Source organism: Geotrypetes seraphini, chromosome 6 (genome assembly GCF_902459505.1).
Source record: "Geotrypetes seraphini chromosome 6, aGeoSer1.1, whole genome shotgun sequence".
Classification (NCBI taxonomy): domain Eukaryota; kingdom Metazoa; phylum Chordata; class Amphibia; order Gymnophiona; family Dermophiidae; genus Geotrypetes; species Geotrypetes seraphini.
In genome coordinates this window covers 222259875-222283036 of record NC_047089.1, presented here as the reverse complement: position 1 = coordinate 222283036, position 23162 = coordinate 222259875, and the positions used below count along the sequence as shown (strand labels likewise).

Below are 23162 nucleotides of genomic sequence, written 5' to 3'. Positions count from 1 at the left end.
GGCGATTTCTCATCACTTAGGATTTTTTTGGTATGTGGAAACAACTTTGATGTTTGTATGACAGAAGGCTTGCTTTGCTGTGAAATGGGATTTATGTATTGAGATATTTTGTTTCTTTGTGCAGGTAGCAGCCTAACAGTATGCAAATCTCTCTTATGCTTATTGGTTAAGGATATCATGAAAACCTGGTATTCCCTCAGGACAAGTTTGAGAACCATTTGCAACCTTAAGAGTAAGGCTGAGAGAGCATTTCAGGATTTCCTCAATGAATATGCATTGAAAGCAGTGCATGCAAATAGATCTCATGCATATTCATTGGGGAATTCCTGAAAACCCGATTGGATTCTGGCCCTCAAGGACCAGAGTTGCCCATGTCTGTCCTAGGCTACCATTAATTGTACAGGTGGCTACTCTAGAACAATGGTATTCAACCCAGTCCTCAGGGACCACCTGGTCGGTCAGGTTTTCAGGATATCCGCACTGAATATGGATGACAGAGACTTTGAAAACCTGTCTGGCCAGGTGGTCCCTGAGGACTGGGTTGAATACCACTGTTCTAGAACCTTCCAATCCTGACTCTAGAGAGGATGCCCAAGGCCCTGTCCCAGTAATATACATTCTATCCTGAACCTAACCAGTTAGTAAGAATAGTGACACTTGTTCAAACAGGGATATGTATATGAATTCTTGTTTTACCTGTTGATTGTTGGCAGAATTAAATCTTATTTTTGTTCAGTTTTTCCATCTACTTGTTAATGAACTGTTTAGTGCTGTGTGTGACTGATCAGTGATCTGCATTCACCACTGAAGAGTCCTAGGTACATATAGTAGTGCTATAAGTATTACTATTGTTATATCATCATTATTTCTGTACTTAGGCTAGAGATGTCTTTTCTAATTTTTAAGTGGGGGCCACGGTTGATCTAAATGTGCTGAAAGAGAGCCACCAACTATATTTTCACACTGCTGATTAGTGTGTGACTGTGTGCCATCTACCCCCACCAGCCTGTTTTCAAACATTTAATTGGGTGTATCCTCAAGGAGGTCAGCCTTTCCAAATACATTTTCTTGGTCAATTGAGAAATGCCTTGACTTTCAAGCACATGGCTCTTCCATCCACTTCGCCCTTTCTGCTGTAAGCTTGGATAAAGGAGTAGAGCATAGCAGAAAAAAAGCCAGGAGACCAATGAGGACCACTACTGGCTCCCAGGTCTTACATTGAAGGAACACTAGTCTAGGAACACGGGGGCCTAGGCAGTGCTTGGCAGCACATCCAAGTGTGCACAGTGTTATTATACCCTGAGTTGGTAGTTGAGGTAGCAGAAGGCTTCTGTGCTGCAGCATCCCTTTTGCTGATATTTATTTAAATTATTTTATTGCGTGTTGATGAATGTTAAAAGCAAACTGTCTACATCCCCTGAAAAATTAATTTGGACAAAACTTGTAAGCAGTTAGCTGTGTCTTACCCCCATCCCCCCTTTTTTATGGTTTTAAAGAAGCATAAGATGTAAGTGTAGTTGAAAAGGAAAGGTTTAAGTTGCTGGAGAAAGGATACTGACTACTCTTTGAATGCTGTAAGACAGATGGACCTGAGGGGTGTAAGACTGTGGGCTGCAGTTTGTTGCTAGCTCAGAGGCCAGTTCTCAGAATTCGTATGGAAAAGCCAACAGTGCAGAAAATTAGCTCTCCAGTGCGCAAGGCAAATGCTATTCAAATTACATATGTGCTATAAAAGCGAAAGCAAGAGGGAGGAATGTGCTTGGCATGCACACAGAAGAGTTTCAGGGTAAACACAGCTTTTAAGCGCACACGCCAGGCAAACCCAGTCATGAAGCACAGATTAACACTGCTCTTCTGCAACTTTAAATATAAGCTTTTCTTGGAACACTTATATTTAAGCACAGAAAATAGGCATCAATGTGTGCTTTCATCTCTTAGGTTTGCTTGGACCTGTGCACATTTTTTTTTCCAGTAGCAGCCCGCACAGGCTTTCTTCTGCTTCCAAAAGAAATTAAAAATCCTCTTAAACCCTAACCCAGCTTTGAGCTGGTGTTAGTTTTCCAGTGCAATTGGAACATGCATTTGTTTACATTGTAGTAAAGCCCTCTGAGCATTTCATGAAGATTAAAATGCACCATTCCTGTGTTAATTGGCCTTATTACCTACCGGCTATAGCTAGAAGTATGCTAGACTGAGACGTGTAGCATGGCCCTTAAATGGACCAAATCGGATCCTATATAGTGAGCACAAACTGCTGGTAAACTTGTATTTTCTTTTTTTTCTCTGTTTTTAGTGCTTGTTCTTTTTTTTAGAAATTAATTTCTAAGAGTTTGTTAATTATTGAATACTTCATCTCATTATTCGTATAAAATGAAAAAAAAATGCTCAAGGAAAACAGCAGTTAGAAGCTATAAAATACTATAGTGTTTGCTTAGACTTCCTGTTAAAGTAGCGATTGAAAAATGGCATTTGATGCTACTGTGTTGATACATGTTTTTACCTGAAGAAATATCTTTTCAAAATTTATAATAAAAACTTTGGATTAAAGGACTGATTGTTTTACAGCTGGTCTTGTGTGCTTTTGCAATATCATACAGCAAATATTTAACAGATCTCTCACAGATTGTTCTGTGTTCCAGCTCATTTCCAGGTTGTATCCACTATAATAAAACCCTTGGCGTGCATGCACACTTGAAACTCCATGCTTTGTGCCTCCTTGCCTTTGCAGTAGGAGCCTGCACGGAGTTTCAAGTGCGCATGCGCACTAAGGGTTTTTATCCCCATCGAAAGGAGCCTGCGGCAGTTTCCATATCGCCCTCCCTCTTTGATACGGCAAGCCTGGAGCCAGTGTAGATGGCTGAAGCTTGGCTGGAGGAGCTGCAAGAGCCCCGCAGAGGCAGGAGGTGCTGGATTAGGGGTGGGAGTAGGAGAAGGGAGAGATGTTGGACTCAAGTGAAGAAAGGAAAGACAGACAGATGGATGAGAAGGACAGAGGGGCTACAAGGGGGACAGGGAGAGATATACTTCAGGAAAGATGGAGGGGGCAGGAGAGAGATAGAGATGGCCTTGGGAAAGGACAGAGGGGACGGGAAAGATGGCAAAAGGGGTGAAACAGGGTCAGAGAGATGGTAGAGGGTGGGAAAGGGAGAGATGGAAATGGTAGGACTGCTGCTGCTTTGGGGTACAGAGGGAGGAGGGGTTGGTATGTAAGGCCACTGCTGCTGTCTTGGGTAAGTAATGGGGGTCCAGGAGGCCAGACCCACATGGAGCTAAAGGCCCTGTCAGGTGATAAATGCAATGGAAGATCTACGAGGGCCAAAAGGGTACAGAGGACTAAGGAAATGGTAAAAGGTGAGGTGATGGGACTGGGATCAGTGGGAGGCAGGGTCCAGGTAGAGGTGGGGCTATTCTAGCACCCGTTACTGTAACGAATGTAACGGGTGAAATCACTAGTACATAATATACTCCCACAACCAAGAATACCTGAAACTCCTACAGGTAAATGAAACAAAAGTGCAACTATGTTTCTTTTTATTTTACTTAAAAAAAATATCACACATGTAAACATATGTTAATTTTGCTGATAGTCAAGTCCCATAGAACGGGTGGTTGTGGAGCAAGTTGCTGTGCCTAGCACAGGGGCCTCTCGCCAGGCTTTCTGCAGTACAGTTGCCAAAATTTGTTCCTTTTTCCTGTAATAAGGATTTAGCTGCCTCTACCATGGAGAAGTAGGGTGCTGGTAACTCTGCAGCCTTTCCTGGAGAAGGTCTTTCAAACCACAGCAGGGGCAGAGGAAGAGGATGGAGAGTTCCAGAAGATCCACCTCCGTTTAGGCTGCCGTTTCTGATGAAGGTAGTCTTCTTTTTCACGCTCTTTCCTTGCCCGTTGGTAGTGATCTTCCTCCTTCAAGTACCAGACAGGGGGCCACCTGTGCTTTTCAAAATACTCCTGGTTTGCTAAAACAAGAAGAAAGTCATGTTGACAAAAAGATATCCAAAGCCATAAAAAGAGATCACACCTTGAAAATCAAAAGCCCCGCATAGGCACCTCTCTAAAGTGCCCTGTTGAGGATCGTAAGCCCTTAGTGAAACTTCTGAGGGACAGAGCTCAGAGAGGCCCATTCAGCAGAAACATCCCTGGCATACAGTTAACTTTCAAGCATAATGACACTGGAAATAACAGCATACAGGTCTGCCCCTGATTTGAAAGGAAGAGCCCAGAGCTATCCCTATGGATTTGTAAGTGTTCTCCTGCTCATCTGATCTTAAAAATAAATAGTTTAAAATACCTCAGATGAAGCCCAGAACAACCCAAATTCTTGTCTGATCCTCTGTCTCCTCACTCTATCCAGCCACTTTGCCAGCAACAGGAGCCATAAATATTAAATCTCAAGTTATCTGCTACCAAAGCACATTCTGTAAGACTAACCCCACAGCAGCATATGATGATTTGGTGGTGGTCCTTTTGCCAAGCTGGTGTTGGGGAGATTTGAAGGGCAAAAACTATCTCCATGGAAACGGGGGAGGCAGCTGTGCTCAGCCCCAGTAAAAACTAAACCCAGACAGGAAAGAGGAAGAATAAAGGGGAGGGGGATGTTTTTAAAAGAGGGAAAAACATTAGGAGGGGGATAGAGAAGGATGCAGTCACAAAAAAAAGTCTCGAGAAGGAGGGGCGGAGAGATGGTGTAAAAGACCTGACGGGAATGCGGTAGTGTAAATGGACAGGCCTGCGGAGGGCATGAGAGAAAAAGAAAATGAACAAATATGTGAAGTTTGTGGAAAAGCAGGTAGGTGAGAAGAGGAGAAATCTTGGCGTGAGTAGGAGTGAGGGGCAGAGAAGAAAAAAGACAGAAAGTAATATTAATATCAGAGCCACTTATGAAAGAAAGGAAGGGAAGAAACATGGAAGTGGAAAGGAGACCCTGGAAAAGAACTTAGAATAAGACCAAGATGAGAGACAGTAGGTTCAGTTCAATTAGAAAAATAAAATGCTAAAGCAACAACTGCAGAAAGGCAAACATTTTGGGAGTTAATTTTAGTCTCGAACATTTAAGTGGATTTAGCCAGCCTGCATCCAAAAAGAGGAAATTTTAGATATGGATAGTACATGTGTATGTTATTTCCCTTCTGAAATCACTGCATACAGGTACAACCAACAGTGTGTATCTGTGTTGCTCCCTAGCAGGTACAAATACACACTTACATATACTAGCATTTTGCAAAATCTAGCTGTAAAGTACAAATTCCACTCAGAGCCTGTCTGGAGGGTCTTTGTGCATGCACCGAAGTCAACATGGTGATGTCATGCACTGAATACCAGCAGATAGCCTCTCACAGACAATTTAATTGGTCAGGAGCCTCTCCTGTCCAGTTAAATCACTTTGAATATCACCCTTTATTTTCGGTCTCAAAATCTGAATTATGTGCATTTCTTTTCTCTTTGTATTTTACCAGTAGAGGGGGGGGAATACATTTCTGTTTCCCTTTCTTCAGTGTTGCACTGCTCACAGAGTCTGGCTTCTTGGAGTTTCCACTTCAATTGTCTGCTTTTTGTCCTAATTTGTCTTCTGCATGTCTGACTGAAGTGAGATTCTGCCAGAGTTGGGCGGGGGGGGGGGGGGTGGAATTCTACCAAGATGGTGTTCATATTTACATGTTCAATATGCATGTAAATGACTAAAGTAACGGCACATTCTGCCTAAGTGGAACAGAATGTAGTGGTGAAGTGAAGTTTGGCCAACCAGAGGTGTAGCCAGACCTGCCATTTTGGGTAGGCCCAGATTTAACCTGGGTGAGCTTGGCCATGTTCTTCCCTTCCCACCCCACCCCTGTACATAGTTTTTTTTTAACCTCTCCTTCACCCCTGCATTTATCTCTTCTCTCTTCCCTTCCCTTGCATCCCTTCTGCCCCTACTTACATATTCATCTTTCTCTACTGCCCCAAATTGGCATCTGCTCCTATGAGAGCCAGGGGAACCGCAGGCTAGCATCTGCCCATCTCTGAAACCCCCCTGCTCCCTCCCCCCAGTCTACCTCAAGAGCCGTCCCTGGTGACGATTCCTGTAGGTAACCTGTGCTGGTGCTACAAGCTTCTTTGTACCAGTTAAGAAACAGGATGTGGCATCATTGAGGACAGGATGTGGTAGAGGGAAGTTTGCAGGGCTGCTACAGGTTAATTAAAGGATTTGCTGCCAGGGATGACTCTGAGGTACCCAAACGTGTCTGAAGTTAAAAGAGGAGTGGCCTGAGAGCAGGTTTAGGGGCCCCTCCATAGTGTCTGCCCTGGGACCCATCATGTCTACCACCGGCCCTGACATTAGGGTGGGAAGTGCATTTTTATCCTATCCTAATTACTGCTCCTTTCTCCCTCCACCCCTTCCATGCTGATTGCCAGTCCTCTACCTCTTCCCTTCAGCCTGGATGGTAAGAGGTGAGCAGCACTCTCTCTGGACTTTACTCTTGCATTGCACTCACTTTATCATCCCCAAGAAACTTTTGCATTCTGGGCAACCACCCCTCTCACCTCCCCCTAATTATTGCCCTTGTAGTTTTTATAGCTAGTTTAAAGGTAGGGGGGTAATGCTGTGTGTATAGATATGATGAATGGAAATGTCATGTTTCTTTGCTCTACCTAGTTTGCTGTCCCACCACCCCTCCAAATATATATGACCAGAGACGCCAGTGGAAGTGCAAAGCAATTCTGCAAACCCAGAGCAAAAGGAAAGAGTGAGTGAGAGGATGGCACATGCCAGGCAGAAAGAGAGAACTCCAAAGGAACTCAACAGTCCAGTTCAACTTCCAGCCAGAATCCATGGTAAAGAACCATACTAGAATGGCATTTGAGTACTGTAATATATTCCCAAAAAGACATATTTCTCAGTAACATGTTCCAGTGTTTAACTATCTCTACAATGTACAGCACTGAGAAGTGGCTTCTTTGTATAATGATAGTGAGAGACAGGGTCTGTGATCAAAACTCGCAGTGCTGCATTAAGAAGACATCATTGGTGAGCAGAGAGAAGGGAGAGGGTTCACAGGTGTAAAACTGCACTCACCGAGGGACATGCACTTCATGTCCCGGGGAAACTTGCGACAGACGTTGTTGTAGTTGGTACAGATGTGGTGCAAACACCAGTCGGCCAGCTGGTGGGCACAGTGGAACTGTAAGAGATGGGAACATTTGGCTTGAGGGGTCAGTTATTATTGCTTCATTTGACTAAAAACAGGTCTCTTTCCAGGAGGCTGATGAGGAGACTCTCAGTGGAGGATCTGAGTTCAATTCCTGGGTCAAGCCCTCTGATCTCTGAACCACCGAGGCTGGGGATACTGCAGAGACATTGGGGGAAGGGAGTTTGCTACTGCTCAATGGTGATTTCTAGGAGCCAGACTTGAGTCCTTATTAGATAACTTCCAGAAGGAACTACAGTTTGTGGCTCCTAGTCAAGAATTATCACTGTGATGGCCAATTTGGGAGGGCAATATATTTAAAAAAAAAAAAAAAAGGAGGGGAAGCTTGCTGATTTTGATTTCACAGTGTATCCTTTATCAGTTCTTCCGAGTCCCTCAGTCCTCAGGGAATCCTGCTGTAGCCAAGGCTGCAAAATTCTCCCAGCAGTGTGCAGTCTCACTGTTTTTTCTAGTTATGGGAGGCCTGAGTCCTAAGCTGAGCCTTCAGCTGACTGAACTTGACTCCTGCTAGGCGTGGATACTTATTAATTCCTTCGTCCTTTACACAAGCAGAGGTGCCAAGTTACCCAGTTCCAGGCTGGAGATTTTGGGACAGGTTGGTTTTGAACTAATATCCCAAAGCAGAGTGTGATTGGAAATGCCTGATCCTGCCTAATGAAATCAGTGTTATGAGTTCTATAATGCACCAGCATGGGGTGGTCAGAAATTCAGGTCTCAAACTGGGTTACTTGGCACCTCTGCACAAGTGGCAGAGGAGAAGCAGCTTACCGCAGGACTCCCCTACCTAGGAAATATTTACAGCTGCTCTCTGCAACTCCAGGCCTGGTGAATTTGCGGTCTGTAGTTGTGTATAATACAATAGGACCATTATTACTAACAGATCACATGAGCATCCCCTTTCTAAGCCATCTGTGATTCACACAGAGAGCTGCTGTAAATATTACATGATGCATATCACTCTGGAAAACCACTCTGAGTTCTAAACTTTCCTAAAGGAACTTCATAGTGTGCACAAAGTATGGAATGGACAACAGGGCTGAGAACAGAGAGGTGCATGCTGGATTCACATCCCTTCTCCTCCTCTTAGCTTTAGCTCTTCTCTATCCTCACTGTTCCTGAAATGTTTATCATTCTCTGCATGTCCTTAGCAAGGTTAATTTCCTCCATTTCTTGTCTGTCCACCTCTCCATCCAGACTCAGTCACAGTATTACATTACTATAGCAAGTCAATATTACCTGAGCCAGTTCCAGTAATACAAGTACATCTCCATCAATGTCCACGTGCATCTGAGCTGCTTCCATGAGTGCTGTTACTGTGTACTGCTCTGTAACACAAACATACACACATCAATGAGGTTAGGGGCAGTGGTGTAGCCAAACGAGGCATTAAAAAAACCCTGGTCACCGCAGGTACAGGGACAAGGCCATTCACCGTCCCTTGAATGGCCTTGTCCCCGCAGTAAAGTATCTGCCTTGTTGCTTCCTTCCCACCCCTCCCAGTCTTCAGCCCTCCTCATGATTGCGACACTCACTCACTCACAACCAAAACCACATTTATTCATCTCTTCCCTTCATCTAGCCATCTCCCTCCTTTCCCCTCATCTTTGCAGGCGCTCTTCAGCAGTTTTATCTTTATGAGGTGTCGGGACATGGTAACCATTCTCACAAGTCCCACACGACTGCCCCAAAGCCTCTCCTCTGTCGCAAGCCGCCCAGGTGGAAACAGGAAGTGCGTCAGAAGAGAGGCTTTGGGGCAGTTATATGGGACTTGTGAGAATGGCTACCAGTCCAGATACCTCAGAAAGAGAAAACTGCTGAAGAGCGCCAGTAAAGGTGAGGGGAAAGGAGGGAGATGGCTAGATAAAGGGAAGAAATGAACGGATGTTTTTTGGGGTTTTTTTTGCCAGAGGCGGGAAGGGAGCAAGTGTTGCAATCACAAGAAGGGCTACAGACTGGGAAGGGAAGCCCGACAAGGGGAAGAGGTTGAGTGACGCTGAAGTGAAGTGGAGAGAGAGGGAGGACAGATGCTGTATGGAAGTGGGGGAGGGGAGAGAGAGGGGAACAGATGCTAGTTGGAAGGGGAGAGTGAGAGGGAAGCAGACACTGAAGGAAAGTGGGGAGGAGAGAAGGGAACAGACGGTTAAGGGCAGTGGAGAGAGGGAGGAGCAGATGCTGGATGGAAGTGGGGTGGGGAGAGAGAGGGGAACAGACGTTGGTGGGAAGGGGAGAGTGAGAGAGGGGAACAGATGTTAGAAGGAAGTGTGGAGGAGAAAAAGGGGAGCAGACTCTGGAAGGAAGTGGAGAGGAGAGAGTGAGCACATACTGGATGGAAGGAGGGGCAGACAGTTTCTGAAGAGGCATAGAAATAGAGCAGATGCCATATGAAAGAGGCAGAGAGAAGGCAGACAATGGATGGATGGCAGAGAGTGATGAGATGAAGAAAGCAAAAAACAAACAAAGGTAGAAAAAAATTATATATATATTTTTTTGCTTTAGGATAAAGTACTAAAAAAGTTCAATATCACAGGCTTTATATCCTTTTTTTAAAAAAACAACAACATCATTTAATATATTTATTTTTTTATAATTCTTTATTCATTTTCATATGTTACAAGTGTATCAAATAAACTCACAATAAACTTAAATATACACACTTGGTTAACTCACATATTAACCTCAAATTTAACATTTCTTTTTTTTTTTTTGTAAATAATTTTTATTCTTTTTTAAATTCTTACATCAAGTGAAATACATGTATTACATTCAATTATGAAGAAACACTTGAAATTATCAATAAATGTTCTTACATTGTAAATTAAAGAAACCCTTTATAAAAATTTTATATCATTATTATTACAATATTTTTCCCTTCCCTACCCCCTCTATATGTTCTATACATGTGTTATGATATCTGATCAGTAGAATAATTTGTCAATGGTCCCCATATTTTATTAAATTTTTTAATATAACCTTGTTGTAATGCCATTACTTTTTCCATTTTATATATATGACAAATTGAATTCCACCAGAAAGTGTAATTTAATTTAGTGTAATCTTTCCAATTCTGAGTAATTTGCTGAATGGCGACCCCTGTTAGAATTAATAAAAGTTTATTATTGTTAGCTGATATCGGACTCTGTGTTCTCATTGTTGTTCCAAATAATATTGTATCATTGTATCATTTCATTAGAAAATTAGTATTATATAAAGTTAAAATATTATGTAAGAATCTAAATTTATTTCATTTTTATTGAATATAATAATCCCCCATCCCTCCCTCCCTCCCAATTCAATAATACATAAAATCAACCTTATTATGAAATTAATTCAAATATTGATATATTATGTAATAATCAGAAATAAAATCCCACCCCTTCCCCCTCTAATCAAATATCTTATCATGGGAAAAGTTAATCATTCATTACAAAAATCTGTTAACGGTCCCCATACTTTCTGAAATTTACTCACATAACATTTTTGTGTTGCAATGGTGAGTTCCATTTTGTATATATGACATACAGAATTCCACCAGAAATTGTAATTTAACCTGTCATATTGTTTCCAATTGTATGTGATTTGTTGTATTACTATTCCAGTTAAAATAAACAAAAGTTTGTTGTTACTTGACGAAATTTGACTTCTTGCTCTCATAGTTGTTCCAAATAAAATAGTATCATATATGTCAAAGCTACCGGATTTTCTAACATCCTATTAATTTGAGGCCAAATTGATTTCCAGAATGATAAAATAAATGGACAATAGAACAAAAGGTGATCTAAATATTTAAACTTCAAAAATGTAATTATTAAATTCAATAATTACATTTTTGAAGTTTAAATATTTAAACGATGGTTTAAAAAAATTATTATTAAGGATATAAAGCCTGTGATATTGAACTTATTAGTATTTAATGTAAAACCACAGGGAAGTATTATTGTACACTCCATAAATGTAAAAGTTTAGAATAAAGTAGTAATGTAGCTGTTGATAAACATTTATAAACAAAGCCCTGCCAGCTGAAGATCTCTTCCTCTAGTTCAGCAGCCAGAACTCTTATTTATAAAATGACAATTGTACAGAATATTGTTTATTTTTATATTATAATAAAATAAGTTCAGTATAAAACTATTTGAGGCTTGTGTGGATGGGATCAGATGGTTTGCAGGGATGGGGCGGAGACGGGGAAAATTCTTTTCGTGTCATTCTCTACTTGGATGGACCCTTCCAGTAGCAGAAATGAATCACTGTAGGTGTTGGGACGCATGCAAGGATACTGGGAAGGGAGAGATAGAAGGGCAGATGCTGGAACACTGTGGAGAGGAGATGTCAGTGTGGTGCTGCCGCTAAGTGGGCCTGTGCCCACCCAAAGTTACACCACTGGTTAAGGGGTGTTACACTAATCTATATGTAACACACACAAATACACACTGAGGTTGGAAACTGTCATACTGCACATAAACACACTCTGTTAAAAGATATCTCATTGCAGTGCTCTCTAAACACATCTGTGAAGAGTTACCTGTGAGGGCAACCAAGTGTGGCAAACAAAGTCGATTGGCCAAGATGATGAGGTCTATGGCATCAAGGTCTGGGCTAGCTGTGAACTGGCCAGTGTATAGATATTCCAGCACAGCTCGCATACTGCTCTTTGTGGTGTATGGAATAGCCACCTTGAGAAAGACACAAGAAAGGATGCTTTTTACTACAGGCTGTGAATTCTTCTAGAAAACACTCTCTAAGAAGTGCAGGCCTTAAAACAATCAACGATAGAAACCGACAGCAGCAAAATGACAAAATGTTATGATGGAGTCCATAAACCATTATTATGGTAAACTTGGGAAAAGCCACTACTAATCCCTGGGGGTCTTAGAAATTTTGCCATTTTCTGTTATCCTGCCAAATACCTGGACCTGGAATAGTCATTCTTGGGAACAGGACCTTTGGTCTGACCCAATATGGCAATTCTTATATTCTTTTTATGGGCTGGAGTCAGTTGCTAGAACTGAGATTTTTTTCCAGTGACAGTTTTTTATGAAGTCTGAAGCTAAGGATTTTCTTTACAGCATGTTCTAGAATGATTATACTAAATGTGGTATACTAAGGGTGGGGGAGGACCACCCCAGGTGCAAACCATAAGGGGATGCTATGATTCTGCACCATTCCTTCCCTACACTGCAGCTTGAATCTTTGGCCACCAGTAATGGCCCGGAAACTTTTCTCTACTGCAGTATCTTGCCTCTGCGGAGACAGGAAGTTAAAGCATTGGAAAATCTTTCAGGGCCAAAGGCAGTGTGTTTAGCTGACTGATGCTGCTGGCATCTCGAAGATTGTAAGATGCAGCCATTTAGGGAAGGAAAGAGAGAGTACTGGATCCTGTGGGGAGGAAAAGAGAAATGTTGCACCTGATTGGGGAGGAGGGAGGGTTAAGGTAGAAAGATGACAATTTGGAAGGGAGAAAGAATATCAGGGAAGGGAAGGAAATGGAAGGGAAGGGAGAAGAAAAAAAGATGCCAGATCATGGGGGGGGGGGGAGAGATGGAAGGGAAGGGAAGGAAACAGATGCCAGATCATGATTGGGACAGGAAGGGAATGAGAGGAGAGAGAGATGTCAGACTCTGAGGGGAGGGAAAGATGGATAATTTTCATTTTTAAAAAGTGTGTGTGCATGCGCGTGTAAAATATGTATCTTCACTGTTTTGATATATTGTTTCCTAAATGGGAGAGAGAGGACAGACTGACTAGAAAGGGCATAGAAAGAGGGCAGAGAGTGGATGAAGGGGAAGAGAAAGAAGGTAGATGCTAGATAGAAGGGAGAGAGAACAGACAGTGGATGCAAGGAAGAGAGTGAACAAAAGATGAGGAAAGCAGAAGCCAGAGATGACTAAGGTAGAAAAAAGATTTTATTTTTTGCTTTAGGATAAAGTATTGTAAATAAATAGGGTTATAAATAGAAAATGGAAATAAGGTAATCTTTTTATTGGACACATTTTAATACATTTTGGACTAACATTTGAAGACCAAAAACCCCTTCCTTAGGTCAGGACAGAATACCGTAACAGCAGTATACTGTACTGACTTGAGGAAGGAGGTTTTGACCTCTGAAAGCTAATTGAAAAATTATAAGTCTAATAAAATAGTATTATCTTATTTTCCATTTTTTGTTTTATTTTTATTTGTTAATTTGTAAAGTGGTGATTGGTATTTGCCATTTTTTTCAAATTTACATCTGCTGTCTTTATATTTATATTTTGCACAGTATTAGGTGACATGTGTCACTGTATCTGTGGTGTTGCATTGTATGCAGAGGCAGGCTTCTTGGCAGTTCAGTTTAACTTTGTCTACATATTTCTATTTCTAGTTTGTGATTACTTATTCCATACTGGGCAAGGGTGTACCTGTGTTCTCTGTGTATGAAAAATACATGGTTTTCTGTTAGCATTGACTGTGCAGGATTGATCTGTATTATCTGGCTTGTTAAGTTTTACAATGGGTATACTGATGTTCTAGTGTTCACTGCAGTGCTTAAGATGCTGCCTATTCCTAGGTTCACCCTTGTTATATGACTCATGGATAAAATATATATATCTTTTTTAAAATCTTTATTCATTTTACATCATACAAGTGTAACATTAAATAACAAATGAAACTGAATATATCACTTGAATCACTATCATATTCAACATTAAAATATAAAAATTTTAACCCACTCCCTCCCATCCCCACCATAACCTGTGCAATCACAAACCTCATATACAACATTCTTTACTATTGATCTAAACATTTTATACAATTCTTAACTCCCTCTCCCCACCTCTCCTTTGTATTGTGTTTATAATGGAAAAATTGTATCTATTCATTACAATAGCTTGTCAATGGCCCCCAGATCTCATTAAATTTATTATAATTCCCTCTTTGTATAGCAATTACTCTTTCCATTTTATAAATGTGACACAATGAATTCCACCAGAAGCAGTAATTGAGTCTATTCCAATTTTTCCAATTAAATGTGATTTGCTGTATGGCAACTCCTGTCATGATTAATAAAAGTTCATTATTGTTTGATGACATTTGACTCTGCATCCTCATTAATATTCCAAATAAAATTGTATCATAAGATAATGCCACATGGTTCTCCAATAATCAATTTATTTGACCCCAAATAGATTTCCAAAAGGCTAAGATAAAGGGACAGTAAAATAATAAATGATCTAGAGTCCCAACTTCAAGACTACAATGCCAGCATCTATTAGACTTAGAGCTATTCAAAAAGCTCTATGTAAGAGAAAAAATCAAGTTTGTCTCATAGATGCTGATAATGTAGATCTCATCCTCCAGGACCAAATTCGTGGCCATTGAGACGCAGTAATCTGATGCTTAATCTCAATGCTCCAAATATCTCTAAGACCATTTTTAGGCTTCTTTTTAACTAATCCATTTATCAATTTATACCACTGTGCGGTATATATTTTTTTTCATATAGAGGAGGAGGATGGGTGTTAAAGAAATGATTAGCCCCGGTATCAAATATGCTAGTTATGTCACTGTCCTGAAGCATTAAAAATTTGAACAGATGGTTTTAGAAATCTAGGATGAGAAGCCAGTGGTTTCAGCTAAGTTGCAAAAAAAGTCCTACTACCCTAAAATCCAACTAGCACTTGGTACTTACCCCAAAGTATAATAGGTCCAAATATCCACCCTCAATACTCACCTCTTTCGTACTACTCTCTACAAAAGGACCCCCAAACATGGCAGCCATCCAGTCACAGCTGGAAATGAGCAAAGGCTTGTGGGCATTGATAGTTCCATCATCTAGAACAAAGGTCACATCTGCAAATAAACCAGGCAGTGAAGAAGTGTTAAGAGTTCTTCTCATTACTGATGACTACAGAATACAAGAAGAAATGCTGGCAGGTGTGGGGTGCACATTATCCAACTTTCCAGGATGAACCAGGAAAATACAAAATGTGCAATGTGTACTGTCCAGGCCTGTCATACAGAAAAACAGTGGGTTGAGGATAGATATACTCTAGAGTAGGGGTTCTCAGCTCACTCCTCAGGACACTCCTAGCCAAGTAGGTTTTCAGGATAGCCACAATGAATATGCATGAAATAGATTTGCATAGAATGGAGGTACTATGTGCAAATTTATCTCGTGCATATTCATTATGCAGATCCTGAAAACCCAACTGGCTGGATAAATCCTGAGGATTGGGTTGAGAACCCCTGCTCTATGGACATACAAACATCAGTAGGAAACTGTAATCCTGAGGATAGTACATTTTAATCAAATTCAGCAGGAATATACAGTTCATGGGGCTGGGGAAGATTAGGAAGGGAAGGGGGTGGGGCAGATAAAGCAATAATGTTAAGACATTAAGGCCCTGATTCTGTATAGGATGCCTGGGAGAGGTGTCCTATACAGAATCGGGCCTACACTAACCCCGATTCTGTAACTGGCGTCCATGTTACAGACGCCGGTTAGAGAATCGGGTTAGAGCAGAGGCAGCCGCTACACTTATCACGGCAAGGGATAAGTATAGCGACCGCCTGTCCGATCGCCGGCAGGAGGGTGCTGAACCCCTCCTGCCGGAGAGCCGCCCCTGCCCCCGAAATTCTAGATTGCTGGGAGGAGGGTGTTGAACCCCTCCTGCCGGAACCCCCCCAAACTCCCAATCGCCGGCAGGAGGGTGCCCAACCCCTCCTGCCAGAAAGCCGTCCCCCCGAAACTCTAGATCGCCGGGAGGGTGTTGAACCCCTCCTGCCGGAACCCCCCAAACACCAGCAGGAGGGTGCCCAACCCCTCCTGCTGGAAAGCCGGACCCCCCATGCTAATGACCTCCCCCCCCCTGATGACTCCCTAACCTCTCCCCAACTAACCTTTAAATGTTGGCCGGCTGGACGGGTCTTGCTGCCGTCCAGTCGACAGGCCCGCCTCGTCGAAATGAGACGGGCCCACCCCTTCCTGGCCCATCCCCGCTAAGTCTAAGGCCTGATTGGCCCAGGCTCTAGAAGCCTGGACCAATCAGGCCTTAGGCATAGTGGGTCCGCCCATCCCCACTAACCCTAAGGTGTGATTGGCCCAGGCTCGTAGGCACAGATCTGGGCATTTTGAAATCCACACACATCTTTTTCTGCAAGTGGATTTTTGCTGGGAAAATAAGATACATGTGATCTTGTATACTTTGTACCAGCGGCAAGTTTCAGAGTTAAAACATGTGTGTGCTTTCATTTTAAAACTGATGCAAAACCCACAGGCACAAATGATGTCCCTAATGCTTCCTTTTAAGTATCATCTTTTTGATATAGTCTTCAATCCATAACCCTACTTCCTACTGCCCACCAACCTAGCCAGCAGATTATCCATCTCCTCTAACTGTATCCCTACCTTTGTCTGTTTAGATTGTAAGCTCCTTTGAGCAGGGACTGTCTTCTTCATGATTCTGTACAGCAGTGCATACATCTGGTAGCACTATATAAATAATTAATAGTAGTAGTAGTAATAGTAATAGAAATCTGTTTGTGGCTGAAAGGACACTGCAACTAAACTCAAGCATGTGCTGTCACAACGTCAGATTGAATACATAAAAATAGAGAGCAATCTGATCACTTCTAGTGGCTTCTTATGTAACCTAGCCCCCAAGCTTAAGAGATGTGGCCTGCTTAGGGTTTTAAAACCACCTCTAACAGCAATGCCAAAGACAATACCAGAAAAGGTGCCCTTGGCCAGGCACTCCTTCACACGATTGCTTCTCCTGACGTGGAAGGCTTTGGTGATCTCCTGGTTCATGAAGGCCTCATTATTCAGAACATTGGCCACCATCATTCGAAGGTCAAATACTTCTAGCAGTTCTGCAATGTGGGCGATTTGCATGAGGTCACGTTCATTCTCATCCAGCTCTCCTGTATAGAGGTACTTAAGCACTGCACGGAAGGGACCTGGCTGGATGGAAGGATCCATCCTTACCACCATCATTAAACGGGGTTTATAAGTAACAGGCTCTTCTGCCATCTCTTCCTGGATGCTCACAAATGCTCGGCTCCAGGAAGAGAGAATCCTCCCTCGCCTTAGTCCCAGTTCTCCATTCTGAAAGGTGCTTGACCTCAAGATTCCATCACTGGTAGAAGTTCGAAGGCACTGTTGGCCAGAGCTAATGTCCTCAGTGCTCTCACAGATGTCAAAGCTTGCAGCTCTCATAAGAAAGTCCCTGCCCTGTCTCTCCTCCTTGTGAAACGTCCGCTCATTATTTGCAGAACCCCCTTGCAAATCATCACTCAGGTCCATCAGAAACAAATCATAGAATTTGGAGGAGGAAGTGGAGAGGTAGATCTTGTGTGCATAGATTTTAATCCGCTCCTGAAGCACCAGGATAATATCAGCACACAAGTGGTCCTCCAGCAAGTGAGCAGGGTGGTCTTCATTGTTAGAAGGAGGATCTGGAACCATTATGATGGGTGGAGGTGGTTTGGGAGGAAGGAAGGGAGCCTGAAGTAGTGGCCTCTGGACATTGCGCAAGTGAGACTTCCAGAACTGGAGGTGTCTTCTGGAAATTAGAGCAGCTCTGATAGCATTGTCAAAGACATCCTTGATACCAAATTGGGCAACCACACTGGTTTCATAATAGGGAATTCCAAGTTCCTTGGCAACTTCTCGTCCCTTCTCTGGTGGAAGTATCTCATTGGGTTTGATTGGCCTAAAACAGGAAATTCAGAACATTACAACTTAGCCAAATAAGAAGAATATCAGAAACAGTGAGATAGCCTCAAGAAGACAAAAACACCCCTTTTTATGACAAAAAATTTTGTTATATCACTAGAGATCGTGGCTCTTTCAGTGTGTCCCCACAGTATGAATTATACATAAAGTTTATGATCCTAATGGTACACGTCAGAAAGCAAATCTTGTAGGAATGTGGGATATAAAGTATAATTCAATATTGCTCAAATTTCATAATAAAGTGCTGGCAAAGCAAACAGGATGACTTCAAGTTTCAAGTTTATTCATGGCTTGATATATCGACTATCACATGTATCTGGGCGGTTTACAATATAAAAAATTAAAGGTGCCTTTTTGCCCCTGCAATTGGGAAGAAAGCTGGGGTTGCCATACTAATAAATAAAAAATGTTCAGCTAATTTTCAATTGATTGATTCTGATCCCTTGGATAGATGGATACATGTGAAAACGAGCATGGGAAATAATACCCTAGAATTGTTTAATGTATATGCCTCGAATACGAGCCAAATTGAATTTTTTTAAAAATTACAACAATTGATATTCCCACTGGATACTTCTTTTTTTTTTTAATTCTTTATTCATTTTTCCATCTTACAACAAGTGCACAATACTACATCATATTAACTTTTACATATCACTTGATATTCATACAATTATGATTTTACATACATGAATTTATTCCCCCCATCCACACTTCCCACAAGTAATTTAATTCAAAATATCATTTATATATTATATTTCAATCTATTAATCAGACCTTTAAAATAACTATTTACCCTCCCCCCTCCCCTTACATGTAAATGTACTTTCATTAGGAAAATGATGTCTATTCATTGCAATAATTTGTTAATGGCCCCCAAATCTTTTTAAAATTATTATAATTTCCTTTTTGTATGGCAATTGATCTTTCCATTTTATAAATATGACATAATGAATTCCACCAAAATGTGTAGCTAAGCCTATTGTAATTTTTCCAATTGTTGGTAATATGTTGTATGACGACTCGTCATAATTAATAAAAGCTTGTATATTTTATGAGATCGTTTAAATTTCTATGATACACTTCTTGTAGTATGAAAAATGAATAAAAAATTAAAAAAAAAGCTTGTTATTATTTGATGAAATTTGACTTTTTGCTCTCATTGACATCCCAAACAGAATTGTATCATATGATAAAGCAACATGGTTTTCTAGTAAACAATTAATTTGAGACCAAATTGATTTCCAAAAAACCATGATACAGGGACAATAAAATATTAAATGATCCAAAGTCCCTGCTTCCAGATTACAATGCCAGCATCTATTAGACCTAGAGCTATCTAGCTTTTGTAATCTAACAGGGGTCCAAAAAGCTCTATGTAACAAAAAGAACCCAAGTTTGTCTCATAGATGCAGACATGTACATCTCATTCTCCAAGACCAAATTCGTGGCCATTGAGACGCAGAAATTTGATGCTTAATCTCAATGCTCCAAATATCTCTAAGACCATTCCTTGTTTTTTTATTCATATAATCAGATATCAATTTGTACCACTGTGCGGCTTGGTGTCCCAAGAAATCCACCTGAAAGCATAAGAATTCCAGACTATACTGATTATTAAGAATTTTCCATTCCATAAAGAAGATTATTAAAAAAAAAAAAAAAAAATAAGACATAAGAAATGTTTACTACTGGAAAGAAAATTTATTGATATATTGGATGCAATAATACAATATTATTTTATCAAATTAAATATTAATAAAATATTTGCATCCACATTCATTAATACTAGTGGAGAAAATTTTTTTTTTTTTTAATTATTAAAATATAAATTAAAATATAAATTAATTATAAAATTAAATTATTTATATAAAAAATATATTTTAATCAGAATAGAGAGTTTATTCAATTATATAAGCATATTAACTTATTATGATTAATGAATAATGAAAATGATTTACAATGAATTTATTATTAATATTATTGTAAGGAAAATTTGTTATATTGAGAATAAGACTTAAAAATGAAATATATTAATTTATTATAAAAACAATATTTTAATTCTATGTAAGAAGATTGTAATTTTATGAAATATATATAAAATAAGAATCTGATTTATTGAAGGGATTAGTTAATAAAATAGGTGTCTATTATAAAATTTATATTTAATTCAATTATTGGTCATATTAACTTATTATGGAAAAATAAGGAATTGATTAATTGATTGGTAGATAATTAATAAAATAGGAATTCATTATCAAATTTATTTATTGATATAAAATGTATATTTTATTCAAGTAATCATTCAAATTAATTCATTATGAAGATGATCTATGAAAATGATTGAAATGCATTTATTATTAATATTAATATTTTATAAAATGGCTATATTTAATTTACATGATGAATAACAGATATATAGAGAATAAGAGATATATTTGTAATATGTTTATTTATTAAGATTATTATATTAAATGTATGCATGATATTGAATTTAATTTTATGAATCAACTATATATAATTCTTAGTAATTTTATAAAATTTCATAGATTAAATGGATATAATTTTCAATTATATAAGGGTGGAAGTATAAAGAATGTATTGAATTTAGAGATATGTTTTTAAATAATATAATGAGTTATTAGTTGCCTGGGAAGGGAGATTTAGGTTTTGCATGACCAATGCGTGTTCCAAATCAGAATATGATAATGGGTGGGGAGGGAGGGAAAATAATGGGTGGGATAGGGGATAAATTTTTATTGAATGTGCTAGGATCTAATCTTGTAAATTATCATATAATATTGGTTAAAACATAATTATTAATTAGATGGATATAAAAATGTATTCGCTGAATGTCAATGGTTTAAATCATCCTATCAAGAAGAAGAAATTATTATCGTTCCTTAAAAATCAAAATGCGGACATTTACTTCATTCAAGAGACGCATCTTTCGGAAATTGAATCAAAAAAATTATCTGGAGGTTGGATTTCTAAATGTTTATTTGCACCGGCTTTAAAGAAAAAAGCTGGAGTGGCTGTTCTAATAAACAAAAAATGTAATGCAAATTTTAAATTAATTAATTATGACCCCTTAGGTAGATGGGTACATATTGAAATGGTTCTGGGAAATACAACCCTGAATTTATTCAATTTATATGCTCCTAATACGAATCAAATGGAGTTTTTTAAACAAATTCAACAATTACTTTTACCACTGGCTACATCTAATTTAATAGTAGCAGGGGATTTCAATGCTGTAATGGATCCGATTTTGGATAAAAAACCAAGTAGAGTTATGAAATCATTAGGCTTAGATAATTTGATACTATCTTGTGATTTAGTAGATATATGGCGAATTCTTCATTTTAATGATCAGGAATTTTCTTTTTGTTCTCAGGTCCATAAATCCTTTTCACGAATTGATTATATATTTGTTTCTAATAATATAGCGCAGCGTGTATTAAAAGCAGTAATTGATCCCATTATAATTTCAGATCATGCTGGTGTGTGGATTAATCTTCAAAATTATGATGTTGAAAACTTTGATTTAATTTGGAGATTTAATAATGATTTACTAGCAGATTCAAAATTTCTTAAGATTTTAAAATAAAAATGCAAGAATTCTTCCAATTTAATGAATCAGATACTATTAATGCTGAGATCTTATGGGATGCTTTTAAAGCAACTATGAGAGGAAATATTATTTCATATTCAACATTTATTAACAAAAAAAAAAAAAAACAATTTCTTGAGATGGGAAAGCAAATTAAATTATTAGAAAATAAATTAATTGAGAAATGGGAAAATAATACATTACAAGAATTATTAAAATTAAAAGTTAAATATAATGAGATTTCTTCTCAAATTGTAAGGAAAGACATTTTCAATAAACAAGTACAATATTATGGAAACTCAAATAAAGCGGGGAAATTATTAGCAAATTTTCTAAAAGTAAAGAAAAGAAAATCTAAGATTATTACAATTAAAGATACACAAGGTAACACACATACCAACACAAAAGATATTATAACACAATTTCTTGATTTTTACAAAGAATTATATACTTCTAATTCTTATAAAAATAAAGAACAAGACGGATTAAATTTTTTAAATTCATTTATTGGACCAAATATTCCAGATCATATAAAAGGAAGTTTAGAAGAACCTATATCTTTAAAAGAGTTAGAAACAGCATTGAAGTCTCTTAGAGTTGGATCCGCTCCAGGTGGAGATGGGTATACTGTTGAATTTTATAAATTTTTCCAAAACATCATATTACCACATCTGTTAAATTTATATCAATATCAAATAAAGAATGAAAATATTTCTGGTACTATGGCAGAATCGATAATTATAGTCTTACCAAAACCAAACAAAGATCCTACTCTGGTTTCAAATTACAGGCCTATTTCATTATTGAATGTGGATAATAAATTAATGGCTAAAGTATTAGCATTAAGATTGGCAAAAGCTCTTCCTTTCATTATTGATGTACATCAAACAGGATTTATTGCTAAAAGACATTCATCAAATAATACTAGATTAGCATTCCACTCATTAAATTTAGCAAAAAATATAAATGATCCAGCTTTTTTAATATCTTTAGATGCAGAAAAAGCCTTTGATAGAGTGGAATGGAATTTTATATACCAAGCTTTACAATGGTTTGGTATAGGATCCGGTTTTATTAAAATGATTCAGACATTGTATAGCTCTCCTGGAGCAAGATTATATATTAACAATAATTTATCAAATAAATTTAACTTGCATAGGGGAGTTAGACAAGGATGCCCTCTGTCTCCTTTACTTTTTGATATTGTCCTAGAACCTTTATTAATTGCAATAAACAAAACTAGGGAGATAAAGGGAATATCATTTACCAGTTTTGAATTTAAATTATCTGCATATGCAGATGATATATTATTATATTTAAGAGAACCGGAAACTACTATTCCATGTATACTTAATTTAATAGAAAAATATGGTACTTTTTCTGGATATAAAATTAATTGGAACAAATCTGAAATTCTCCCAATCAATGTTCATTGTACCAAAGGATTATTTGATCCATATTCATTTATTTGGAAAGAAGATGGAATTAAATACTTAGGAATTATGATTAAAAATACAATTGAAGATACAGTCAAAGAGAATGAAAAACTTTTATTAAAAAAAATAACAGAAATGTGTGAGCAATGGAATCCGTTACATCTTTCTTGGTGGGGAAGAATTCAAACAATTAAAATGATGATATTGCCTGT

General features: G+C 38.7%; 1 protein-coding gene across 4 annotated transcripts in view; it reads right to left on the bottom strand.

Annotated features, from left to right (window-relative positions):
• Window positions 1-3514: 3514 nt before the first annotated feature.
• Window positions 3515-23162, bottom strand: part of RHOBTB2 (Rho related BTB domain containing 2) — a 109945-nt gene continuing 90297 nt past the window's right edge. For 3 of the 4 annotated variants that reach the window (XM_033950068.1, XM_033950069.1, XM_033950070.1), the window contains 6 exons: window positions 16893-17878; window positions 14896-15014; window positions 11707-11857; window positions 8424-8512; window positions 7055-7160; window positions 3515-3956 (listed from right to left, as the gene is read on the bottom strand). In XM_033950068.1, coding sequence (XP_033805959.1) covers window positions 3772-3956; window positions 7055-7160; window positions 8424-8512; window positions 11707-11857; window positions 14896-15014; window positions 16893-17878 — 1636 coding nt within the window. In that variant the 3' untranslated portion in view covers window positions 3515-3771. The remainder of the gene's footprint in view (window positions 3957-7054; window positions 7161-8423; window positions 8513-11706; window positions 11858-14895; window positions 15015-16892; window positions 17879-23162) is intronic. The other variant, XM_033950071.1, reaches the window with a different exon arrangement.